The sequence below is a fragment of the Pseudopodoces humilis genome, chromosome 8 (assembly GCF_049639895.1).
Source record: "Pseudopodoces humilis isolate 2021_Gansu_Grassland_sample_001 chromosome 8, ASM4963989v1, whole genome shotgun sequence".
NCBI classification, from domain to species: Eukaryota; Metazoa; Chordata; class Aves; order Passeriformes; family Paridae; genus Pseudopodoces; species Pseudopodoces humilis.
Genome location: NC_142207.1, coordinates 22,350,824 through 22,363,417, shown reverse-complemented (window position 1 = coordinate 22,363,417; position 12,594 = coordinate 22,350,824). Strand labels below are relative to the sequence as shown.

At 43.4% G+C, this 12,594-nt stretch overlaps 2 protein-coding genes across 2 annotated transcripts in view; both read left to right on the top strand.

Annotated features, from left to right (window-relative positions):
• The window catches only part of PDE11A (phosphodiesterase 11A), a 106,392-nt gene extending 101,896 nt beyond the window's left edge, over positions 1–4,496 (top strand). The window contains exon 20 of the mRNA XM_005520010.2: positions 3,568–4,496. Coding sequence (XP_005520067.1) covers positions 3,568–3,729 — 162 coding nt within the window. The 3' untranslated portion in view covers positions 3,730–4,496. The remainder of the gene's footprint in view (positions 1–3,567) is intronic.
• Positions 4,497–9,824: 5,328 nt separating this feature from the next.
• Positions 9,825–12,343, top strand: LOC102109045 (intraflagellar transport protein 70B). The gene has a single exon (XM_005519843.2). It carries the CDS (start codon positions 9,839–9,841, stop codon positions 11,837–11,839), a length of 2,001 nt encoding a protein of 666 aa, XP_005519900.2. The 5' UTR covers positions 9,825–9,838; the 3' UTR covers positions 11,840–12,343.
• Positions 12,344–12,594: the final 251 nt, after the last annotated feature.

The window sequence follows — 12,594 nt, the reverse complement described above, 5'->3', positions numbered from 1 at the left end:
CCGCACCAAGCAGGGACCAGGAACACGGCGTTGCTGCAGCTTCTGACTTTGTGTGGTGGTATCCCATGTCAGACAGCTGGTGAAGACCAAGCCTTTCCCTAGCAAGGCAAGTAATAAATAAGACATTAAGAACCTAGACACCAAATTAGACAGATCATGAGCAAAGCTGTTTGTGAGAGGCATGCATCAAAAATAGTGGTACGGAGGAGCAGTACATCAAGGGGTTCTCATGCAATAAAATGGAAAGCAAAAACTGCAGCCAGGAGGTGGAAAACTCTGACAAGGCTACAGCCAAATAAAGAGCTTTGGGAATAAATTGGTGGTTTAATCCGGATCAGGAACAGGTGCAATGAATGTAATTCAGTAAATGGTCCAGACCCTGCCAGAAGGGAGAGAAATGTGTTGCTTTTGAGATAATTTCCCAGAAGCTTCATAAAAGCAAATTGATTACTGGAGTTTAATAATTAAAACAGGGCCAGATATATAGTAATCAAATGAGTTTTTAATTACATCTCAAGAAGAAATAAAATCCAATTTGTGCACTTTGTATCAGAGAAGCCCTACTGAAATGCTTTGGTAGCTGGAAAAAATAAAATAAAAGCTAATTTCCATAGGAATTATAGTAGTCAGTTTAATTAAAAGACTAGATCAGAATGAAAAAGTCCCAAAGTGAAAGGATACTAAATACAGAAGCAGTGCTTCAAACATCAAATCAATGTCTGAATAAAGACATTTTATAGACCAAGTGCAAAATCTGCACTGTCAAGTATCACTAATCTAAATTAATGTGTAACAAAATAAAGTTTCTTAAAATTACACTATATATTTTGTACGCATTCCATTGAATTAATTGCTGGTGCTATGGTAAAAATTAATATCAAAGACATGGTTTACTCTTTCTTAAATACTCCTTTTAATCTATTTCATCAAATTTAATGTTAGTAGTTAACCGTTCTTGTTATTTACCTGGTAGCTTCTGTTGCACCTGGACTATTAGACTCTAATGTCCACTTAGACCTATATTTTGAAGAAATATATGTGTATTTACTTACAGATTTAAAATATGTTTACAGCTCATAAGATAACAGTGATTACCATAGAACTGTGGGAGTGCTTCCTGAATCTATTCCCAGCCTACTTGGGCTCCTGCTCCCTGCTGTAGTTGCTGCAGAGCTAATTGCTGTACGCACCTCGAGCACCCGCAGCCATCCTGGCACAGTACGTGTCAGGGCTGTCTCCTGCCATAAGCCATGGCAGATGCCAAGGCCTGGAGGGACAGGCACAGCACGAGGTCATGCCCAGACCTCTGCAATTGCTCCCTGGCACTAGGCTGGAAAGCATCATGGTCTTGTGGTCAGTCTTGGCAAAAAAACAAGGTCACAGAAAGGACACAGACATAGTGGAGAGCTGCACAGCCACACTGAGACAGAGTCTGCAGTCCCAGTGAGCTCCGTCTTCTCTATGCTGCCTGTAGCTGCTATAGGTTCCTGGGTATAGTGTATATATTAGTGTATATATAGTGTGTATATATAGATATATACAGGAACAGCCTGTACTGCATTTTGTACTTACACATCCTAGGGCTGACAGGATGTGAGTGCAGAACACCTTTGTGCTTAGAGAGGTTTGAAGCATACTGATTTTTAAACAGTGATTCAACCACCGGGTTGTTGGCTTATATATTTTAATTATTCATTTACTTACTTACTTATATTTAAATCTGAGGTGTATATTGGAAAAATACTTCACAAAATCTTTTTGAAGACACTGGCCTTGTGCAGAAAGGATCTGATACGTTGCTGTCAAGGGCTGAGTATCTCATGTGCTACCTCTGGACACTGAGCTGACAGTGGTAATGCAGGTGCTGATGGTAATGACAGTGAGCTTTTCAGATACTTTCAGCTGTTTATAATGCATTACTGCCCCTCTGTTTTAGGCTCTACCAAATCAGGTTTAAGGAATACACAACAGTCTGAAATAAAGATATAAAAATGCTGAGTTGTGAGGCATGGTAATGGGAATGTTAAAAATCCTCATCCATTCTATAAAATAAATGACCATCAGTGGAACCAATGCTCTGTGGGGCAGAGACTGCAGTGAACCCTGTCCCTTACCCCAGGCCCAAGATTGCAAAATTATCTGTCCAGTCTGGGCCATATTCTAAGGAAATAATTTCAAGTGGATTTGATTCAAGTTCCAGCTTCTTCCTCATTATGTGATTTTTTCTAAGCACTAAGCATTCATATTTCCTACCGAAGTCAACTGAAATTGCAAGTTTTCAGCACATCTTAAAATCAGGCCATTAACTCTTAATTATCATAAAATAGCTCAATTAAAAATCTACCAAGACTTCAAGCCAAGTTCCCATGGCTTGCAAGCTAGCTATAAAAAAATCCAGTTCTTTAGTGGTATCTGGGCTCTGGGGACCATTTAAATCAGTTGCTGCTAACCCTGCTATTTATAGCAAAAACTGATCAACTGCAAAGGTACCTGCTTCCCTTTTCCTTTTGTTTTCTTATAATTTTGTGCACCTTCAGAAGAACAACTTTTGCTGTTTTCTTTGTCCTTTTTAGTTTTTAATCTGGCACCAACCCCTTTTTTCCAATGACAATTACAGTTTCCATGTTATAGGAGTAATCATGCTGCCCAGGTCTCAGCAAAAGCTACTGCTTGCTAATCAGAAAAACTGCAAAAGAACACTCCTCTGTCCTGAAAGGACATATTACATGACCACTTGGGAGGCAACTGGTTAACCCTTTCCTGACATATACTGCCTCTGTTAAGTTCTGTCTTTCTTTAATATAGATACACAAAACAAGTGAACCACTTGTGGACTTTGCATATAAACAGGTTATATTAAAGGAGAAGGTAAAATAAACCTGTAGCAAAGGTATGCAGGAATTTCATAATTTGGGGATGTATTCAAAGACAGATGAAACCAGACTAAAGATTCTTACTGGCCTCTGTGAGCTTTGGACTGGATATGTAGAGAAGAGATGATTTCAGTGCAGCCTCAAACCAAAGAAAACTCATTTATATTTCTTTCATTTGAGCACACACTAATTGTTTTTTCTGCCAGCTTGGGAAAGCACAATATAGTTGTGGTTTAGTCGTCTAGAGGATAAAAGAATATAGCACTAGGGAGATTATTTTAGTTTTGTCCAGCTTGTCATCCAGCCAGTGGACCTTCCTGCTCATAGATGCCATAGCTGGTAGTCTCAGGCACGTGGGGATCCCTCAAAAGGGCTATGTTTAAGGATTGAAAGTAGTAAAAGAAAAGTTTTTTTACTTAAAAAAGTAGCTGAGTGGCGTCTCTGCCATCTTACATGCCTTTTTTTACATTTTTGGTGGCTTAAAGCCTTACGTAAAAAAAGTCAGATAGATAAAGAGGACTCAATGGGAACAATAAATTTACCTCCATAGGTATTTACATTTGGGAGTGGGGAGGGTAGGGGCATAGTGCAGATTAAACTCTTTTTTTCCCCTGCTATGCTGTGGACTGTCCTTAAAAGAAGTGTATATACTATCACTATTTTTTCTCTCATCCTCTTTTTAATCTTCTTTCAGTGTCTAGTGAAGCTGAATGTGAAACTGAAGCCTATGCTGGACTCCGTGGCAGTAAATAGAGGTAAATGGGAGGAGATGCACCAAAAAAAACTTCCTTCTCAGGCGGCATCCTTGTCCTCCTTTTCCTCTAGCTTCACCATGTCTCTCAAAGACATAAATTAAGCCTGCAAATATCAGTGTCACTTTACAGTAAGAGCTGTCTGACAGGTTTTCATAAGCTTAGACCCAGCATTTTTTAAGAAATGCTTTCCCAGACATGCTTAATTGATCGGATATTATCTTGATGGCAGCGTAGTTTTCTTTTCCTGGAAGGCTTAGTGGGACTGAAGGGAAGCCTGCAGAGGGATTGTGCTGGTATCTGGAGCGACACGGAACACTGAACAGAAGAAGCGTTCATTCAGCTCCACTTCATTTCAACTGCTGCTGTAAAAATCTGTAAAGCTGACAACAGACTGAAATATAAGAACTTACAGCTTAATAAAATTAATAATACAGAGCAGGACTGGGATGCAAACCGGTCAATTCATATGCAAGGAGCTGCAGAAAACAGTAGTGTGTAATTACATTGTTGTTTTGCATCTCTTCCGTACATGTTATGAATCAATTATGCCTGCTTTTGTGATGCTCCTCTCTTACTCTCCCTCCTCTTTTATGCTTGAATGTTCTGAAAAGCCTGCTTTGTATTCTGAAGAAGTATTTTTTTACAACAAAGCTTCTTAGTGATTGATCAGGGCCTTTAGAATTGCCTACCTTTGCTACATTTAAAAACAAACTTTATTATCTTTAAAAACACCAAGCTGTCCCTTCTTCCCTGAGAAATTCACATTAACAGTGCAGCAGATTTCTCAGCAAGAGGAAGTTTGCATAAAGGCAAAATATTGCATGGTAATTTTAGAGTGTTTCTTTTTCCTTTTAAAAAATGCTCTTGTAACGCCATCATTTTTTTAAAAATTATAGTATCACCTAAGGAAAAGATTAATGTTTTTTTTTGAAAATAGAATACAAATAAAAAAGGAAATCTGTTGCTTTGTGCTTCAGGTTTATATTATATTGAAAAGCAGACCATGGATAAGCCTTTCTAGCATAATTTCCAGTTGAAATTAGGATCTTGAAATGGTGAAGAGGTAGAATATCATCACACTGGACTGACTATCCCTTACAGTCTTGCAGTTCTTTCAGTTCAATTTCAAATGCTGTTACTACAGGTAGCACAGCACTAGTCAAGGCTCACATGTCAACATCTGTGGTAAAGGTGTCCCTAAAAATCTAATCAAATATAATGGGTCACAAAACCAAACATGTCTCTGTGTGATGACCCTATTATTACCTGAAATTTGGTCTCCTTCCATTAGTGCCAAGATCATTAATGCAGCAAACCTGTGATTTGAGTGTGCTTTCTCTGCTGCATGACCAGACACAAGAGGAATCATGCTGCAGTGCTTGTGAGTGCCCATTCATAGCAGGAAAAAAAAACCAAGCGCCTTTGTACTCCATGAAAAATGGGATTCTAAATATAGGATTGTCTGGCAGCAGAAATTAAAGCTGATTTCAGCTTAGTATTACACCTGTGCCAAACTCCATTTCCTTCAGTGGAATTACCTTGAACTGGCACCAGCTTAATGGAAATCAGAACCTGGCCCAGCTGACCAGATTCTAAAAGGGCTTTTCTCCTTTCTACGGAAACGGAGCTCTTAGAGCCTTAGAAAAGCTGACTACATCTGTTTCACAATCAAACAGAAACAACAAATCTGCTGATCCCTTCTTCAAAAGAAACACAACAAAAAAAAAAAGCTCTGTGCTTCTAATGGTGTGTAGGACAATAGCTGGAAATTCAGCAGCATTGCGAACCAATCTGTTAGTGCACAACTGAACCACATCACTCTCTCGCAGAAGGAAGCAGGGAAGGGGCAGAAATGCAAACTGCACAGCAGTGAGAACATGCAGCAAATGGAAATGTTTCTGCTGTTCTTTTACCACTTCTTTCTTCTCTGAATAAACCCAGATGCGGTTTAGTAAGCAGCCAGCCGTACAACACGTCCTTTATGGGAAAAACAGACACCAGGAACTGGCAGCACTGCTGGCAGGTACACATGGCTTTCCTGAATTTTGATATTGTATATTGCTAAGTATAACATAATTTATAATGCATACCCTACAGCCTCCCCAAAGGTTGAGTCTCCCCTCATTTCCTCTCCTTTTTATTGGCTTCAATGCACTGTTGCCCATGGCAACACCCACTGGCAGGGATGGGGATTTGCAGCACCGCAGCCTGACACACAGCTGAAGCCCTAACAATGTCAACCATCAATCAAGTGACTGTTTGTAATTGCCTCCATCTATTTCTCCTGTCTTTTGGTATCTTTGCCATTGGGGGTCAAAATTCAGAAACTGCTGACTAATGTTATGGTTCTGTTCCTCCATCACAAGGAAGAAAATTAGAGCACACGGCTCGATCTTATCAAATTGTTCTCATGCAAAATGAAACAACCCCACTGAAACTGGGGGGGCCCAGTAGTGCATCTCAGAACAGCATTCGGCCTCTGAAAGTCATGTAGCTCAATCTTAAAAAACCAACTAACTAAACAAACAAAAACCTTACATTCTTTTTTAAGAGTTAGCTTAGGAAACAGCAAAGAAAATGTAACAAAAAGATGATTCTTTGTGGAAGCATGTAGTACAGTAAAGAAATGTATTTCAAGTCTATTATATCTTAAGATTGTGGGAATCACTTTTTAGCTACTGCTTATAAACTTGATGATCAGAAATTGTATCTGCTTTTTATTATTTCTGATAGGCAAACAATTTCCCAGTATTTCAATCAGTTCTGCCAAACTCCCTGAGATATGCACCAGAGACATTATTGTGTAGGATCTTTAATCTCCTTCTCTTTTACTTGCTTCCCTGCCTGCTGAACAGGGAGAGATTAAAAAGAAAAACCAAACAAACATTGAAATCAGCCTAATTCTTTGAAAGCATATAAAAGACAAATCCACAAGAAATCAAGAGAACACATGGAGAACACAATTGTTACCCAGGACAGTGCTGCTTGGCCTTTCCCTTCAGATGCCCAGCACACCAGCAAAAGACAAGTCACCATTTCTTTGCCCCACCTGTAAGTGGAAATCTGGCCTTGAATGAGGCCTCTAGCATTTACAATTCCAGTGCTAAAATTTGATGGGCATGTGGATTTTCCATAGGACATCCAGAGGTGCTTCAGGCTGGTTGTGGCAATGCCTTTTTTCTAGGTGTCCTACTGACTCGTGCCAGCTGCAGCCTGAATTCGGTCAGGTTTCTAAGCCTGTGAACTACAGGCCTTGAGGTCTCACAATAGCCAGGCAGCAGCCTTAATTTTGTCACCAGAAAATGCTCAGGAGAAGACCTGGGACTTCATCCCTATCCTCAAAGGTAGTTCAGGCCAAACAGTAATTTCACTCAGGATACCCACTTGTGAAACCACTTACCAAAATCACCCTTTCCTCACAAAAAAAATGAAACCCAAATAAAACAATAATTTTTAAAAACCCAAATTTTTTAAAAAACGTAAATGTTCTACAATTGCAAAGGCTAATCAGGAAGGAGCTTGACATTCAAATCCTGCTTGATTTCGAGCAGCCTTCTGAACTGCAGGTGCACTTGCCCCACCAGCTGGTGGTGAGTAACAAGGGTGGGCTTGTCTCCTGCCCTCCTGCCAAAGCCCCTTTCATGTGTTCAGCAAGGAGAAAAGGATGCCCCTTGGGTACAGCCCGGATTTTGGCTTCACTCCTGGGAGGGACACGGAGCAGGCAGGCTTTGGTGGAAGAGCTCCAGTCTTGTGTGTGCACTCCCTTGGACTTGTGAGCACACCGGAAAACCAAACACTGTTCAAGGCAAGGAGCACCTGGGGTAGAGACAGAAGAACCTCCCAAGAACAAGATGCCCAAAAGGTGTCTTTGGCCATAGGTCAAGTAGTGAAACCAGACAATTCCCTCCCAGCCTGGGACCTACAGGCAAATAAGAACAGCTTCATCATGTGATGGAGATGCGGACTCAGCTTGTAAGGACATGACTTTGCTCCTGCTCCGAAGCAGAGCTGCACAAGGCCAGGCAGCAGTAGCTCACTGAGGTTTAAACTGGATGCCTCATGTGGCAGGTGGGCACAGAACTCTCCACACAGCTCTGTCTCAGACAACCCCTACTATTTACAGGGCCAGGGGTCTTGCCAAGAAGGTCAGTTGTATGTTTGGTAACCACAGCATAGACAAGTGTGTTTCCTTTTAGCTCAGGTATTTCTGCAGATGGTGTCCTTGGTACAGCAGCTGCATTTTTCTGGTCTGGTGACCTTGCTAATGGCTCCTTCTTAGAGTGCACTGCAATCTCATAATGTGCCTGTAGTTATCAACAAAGCCAATACTAGTACTCACAAATTATTTTTGAAAACTGCAACCAGCAGTGCCTAATGCCATTTGTAATATTTAGATGAATTCGTCCTAGTGGAAAACCAGGAGTGTTTCAGTCTGCAGGCCAAATACTTATTTTCCCTTTGTAAAATTAAAACAATTTTAGTTCCTGATAAGTCATTTGTGCGTTGAGAGAAATTTTTAAACAGATTTATTTCAAAGCTATATAAAACACACTAACAGGCACTTCAATGCCTAGAGTGTTATGGGCAAGAAAATACAGAGGAAGAAAGTTTTTTTACTGTCTTTTTCAAAGGAAGAGTTTTCAAAGAGTTAAAATCATGTGAACGGTTTCTAACACAGCAATGAAGTGGGATGTATAATCTGCTGAATTGAGATGCCCCAGAGACTCCTGTCACTGGAATGTGTCACTATTGGAATACATCCTGTATATTGCTTGCTACTTTTTCTTTCTTGGATTAATTTGTATTTAATTACAAATTTTTAAGCATGTTGGCCATTGCATCTTAGTTTTCTGGGGAATACCATTATAAACCCTAAACCTCTACCTATGGGAGACAGCTGACAGATGCACAGAAATACCATGTGTCTGTTCTAAGGCAAGTGAATCCCAGATACTTGCAAAATGTGTAACTTAAAAGACTTCTGCATAATTTTTTTTTTCTTTTTACCTTAAACCATTACTCTTATTGTTTTGCTTAGTAGTTCAAACTATGCTGGTTCAGCTTTCAGAGCATGCTTTTGAAACTAGCAACTTGGGTTTACTAGTCTTTAAAAAAATAAATCATTTTAATGGCTTACTATGATTTTCTTTTTTATTATTACTACTTTGAAACTTGTTGGGATCAACCAGAGCTTTATCTATCGACTACTGAATCACACAAATAGAAGATGCTGAAAACGTGCAAGAGATAGGATTTTTGACACACAGCCTAGTAGCACTCATTCCTGGGGCAAACCACACTCCTTCACTGGATACTCCTGGCATTAGTCTGGAATGACCAGAAAGCAGATCCGTCTGGTGACCCTAAGGGAGTTATTCCCATCTACAGAAATTACACAGATTATGCAGTCTGTGGTCTGGAGTATCACTGTTCAGTAGAAATACCATGGAGGGAAAGAAGTCCCCCCAAAGCACAGTTACATTGTTGTATAAGAAAATTTGGAAGTAATTTCTTCTGGTTTTGAGAGCTGCAGGAGAGCTGTCCGATTGTGCCAAGATAGACATATTTTCTGCCTTCCACCAGCCTTAACCAACTTCGGATCTTGATGGTGTGTAAAGGGGATGTTTCATGTTGACAAAGCCCAAGACACACGTTAAATGCTTGCTGCCGTGTAGGCACACGTAAGCTACGTGCTTAGCTTAGAGCCTGCTTTTACACCACTTACTGCCTAAGGGAACTATTACACAGCATTCACAAGTACAGGAGCTGATTTTTACTCTTTATTCCTCCAGCTGCACGAGATCCCGAAACGAGGGAAATATTCTGGCCCAGGCAGCGACTTCAGAAAGCTCCAGCTCTTTGCGCCAGTTCGGCACCGGCACTGAACACGCCGTGTCAGTGCTCGGGAGACGGGCGCAGGGAGGGGAGCGGAGGAGGGCGGGAAAACGCAGAGGACCCGGCTCCGCTGCCGGCACCAGCTCCCACTGGCGGCAGAGCGGCCGCTCAGGCCCGGCCACGGCAGCCGCCGCCATCCCCCGCCACACGGCTCCGCGCGCGCTGCCGCTTCCGGTGCAGCCCCCGCCGCACGGGACCGCTTCCGCCGCACGGGACCGCTTCCGCCGTACGGGACCGCTTCCGCCGCGGCGGCGCCGTTGCCATGGCAGCCAGGGCCCCGCTTCCGCCCCCGCCGCGGCACTGCCGGGGCCGGCCATGGAGGCGTCGCCGGTGCCCGACGGGCAGCACACGGCCGTGGTGTACGGGCTCATCGCTGGCGGGCGCTTCGCGGAGGCGGTGTCGCTGCTGAACCGCGGGCTGCAGAAGAGCTGCCGCTCCCGGGGCTGCCTCTCGCTGCTGGGCTACTGCCACTACCAGCTGCAGGAGTTCGCGGCGGCGGCCGAGTGCTACGAGCAGCTGGTGGCGCTGCACCCGCAGCTGCACCCGTACCGCCTGTGCCATGCGCAGGCCCTCTACAAAGCCGGGCTGTTCGCCGAGGCCCTGCGCGTCGCCAGCCCGCTGCTGGACGTCCCCGCCTTCCACCGCCGGGCCCTGCGCCTCCAGGCCGCTGTCCACTATGCCCAGGGCGACCTCCCCGCGGCCCAGAGCCTGGTGGAGGAGGAGCTCGCCGCCGCTGCTGATGGCGGCTCCGGAGCAGCCGAGGACCCTTCGGAGCGGGCCGATGCCGAGGTCAACCTGGGCTGCCTGCTGTACCGGCAGGGCAGGCACGAAGAGGCCAGCGGCAAGTTTGCCAGCGCCATGCAAGTGTTGGGGTACTGCCCCGAGCTGTCCTACAACATGGCGCTGTGCTCCTACGCGGCCAAGCAGTACCACGCTGCCCTCAAGTACATCTCCGACATCATCAAGCGCGGCATCCACCAGCACCCGGAGCTCAACGTGGGCATGACCACCGAGGGCATCGACGTCCGCAGCGTGGGCAACACGCTGCTCCTGCACCGCACGGCCCTGGTGGAGGCCTTCAACCTCAAGGCAGCCATCGAGTACCAGCTGCGCAATATGAAAGCGGCGCAGGAAGCGCTCACGGATATGCCGCCGAGGGCCGAGGAGGAGCTGGATCCGGTCACGCTGCACAACCAAGCACTCATGAACATGGACAACCAGCCCACTGATGGGTTTGGGAAGCTGCAGTTTCTTCTCCTGCAGAACCCCTATCCACCAGAAACTTTTGGTAACTTGCTACTTCTGTATTGCAAGCATCAATACTACGACCTGGCAGCTGATGTCCTGGCAGAGAATGCCCATCTGACCTACAAGCTGCTCACACCTTATCTGTACAACTTCTTGGATGCTGTTATTACTTGTCAAACTGCCCCTGAGGAGGCTTTCCACAAGCTAGATGATTTAGCAGGGACGATGACTGAGCAGCTAAGAAAACTCACAAAACAAGTACAGGAAGCTAGGCAAAATTGGGATGATGAAGCTCTAAAAAAGGCAATTAATGAGTATGATGAGACTCTGGATAAATATGTACCTGTCTTGATGGCCCAGGCAAAGATTTACTGGGACATGAAGAACTACACAATGGTAGAAAAGATCTTCCACAAATCAGTGGAGTTCTGCAAGGAACACGAGGTGTGGAAGCTCAATGTGGCTCACGTGCTCTTCATGCAGGAGAACAAGTATAAAGAGGCTATTAGCTTCTATGAGCCGATAGTTAGAAAGCACTACGACAACATTCTCGATGTCAGTGCCATTGTGTTAGCAAACCTCTGTGTTTCCTACATCCTGACAAGCCAGAATGAGGATGCAGAGGAACTAATGAGGAAGATCGAGAAGGCAGAAGAGCAGCTGTCTTATGATCATCCTGATAAAAATACCTACCATCTTTGCATTGTCAATCTAGTCATTGGTACCCTCTACTGTGTGAAGGGGAACTATGACTTCGGTATTTCCAGGATCATTAAAAGCCTGGAGCCATATAACAAAAAACTGAGCACGGACACATGGTATTACGCTAAGCGGTGTTTCCTGTCCTTGCTGGAGAACATGTCCAAGCACATGATCATGCTGCGTGACAGTGTGATTCAGGAGTGCCTGCAGTTTCTGAAGCAATGTGAACAGTATGGAAGAAACATCCCAGCTGTCATTGAGCACCCCCTTGAAGAGAGTGGGATGCAGAATGGGAAAAACACAGTCACCTATGAAGCCAGGCTTTTGAGGGCATTGATGTATAAGATCAGTGGGTGGCCTGAGTAAATGTTATCATACAGCAGAAATGAGAACTTTGTTCTCTTCTTGTGCTTGTGAGGTAATGCTAACCCTCACAAAATTCTTTAAAGATTTTGTGCTGTATTTTAACAACGTTCAGTAGAAGATAGTACATTTTCATTAAATTAAGCTGTACCAAATAACTAGGAGCATTCTCAGTAACCAGTCATGTTAAATAAAACTTAAGATGTGTTGACCAAGAATGTCATTATAGAAATACCATGGAGTTTTCACCCATAAGATAATACTTTATCCTTCTGAAATTTTCATCAAGTTTCTTTTCATTTGTTGACATTTGAAAAAAAAAATGTTATCTGTCTCTTCTAGGACAGAATTTGAAGAAATCGTTGATTTAATTATCTAGTTTGTGCATATGTGTGAAACGTTTCTTTGTTCTGCTTTTTCTAAAGTATTTTTAATATGTTGCAGATCACATGGATAGTATATTTAAACAAAAGAAATGGCTTTATATTAAAAAATCAGTTCTACAAACATATGTTTCCTTTTGTTAACTCATTAATGATGCACAGGTGTTCTAGCAAAATCTATAACTAATACAGGGACCAGGAATAAATTCTAAGAAGGCTCTATTAGGATGATACCTCAGTTTAGATCTAATTTTGAAATAAAATTTGTTGTGACAACCAGCTTCAGAGACCCTGCTCAGTGCTGCCCATCCTGGTCCTGCCTGTCCTGGTGCCCACACCATCTGGGCATCAGCTGTTGCCCTGCAAACCTGTTCG

Coding starts and splice junctions, on each gene's coding strand:
- LOC102109045 (XM_005519843.2), top strand. CDS start 9,839: ATGGAGGCGTCGCCGGTGCCCGACGGGCAGCACACGGCCGTGGTGTAC.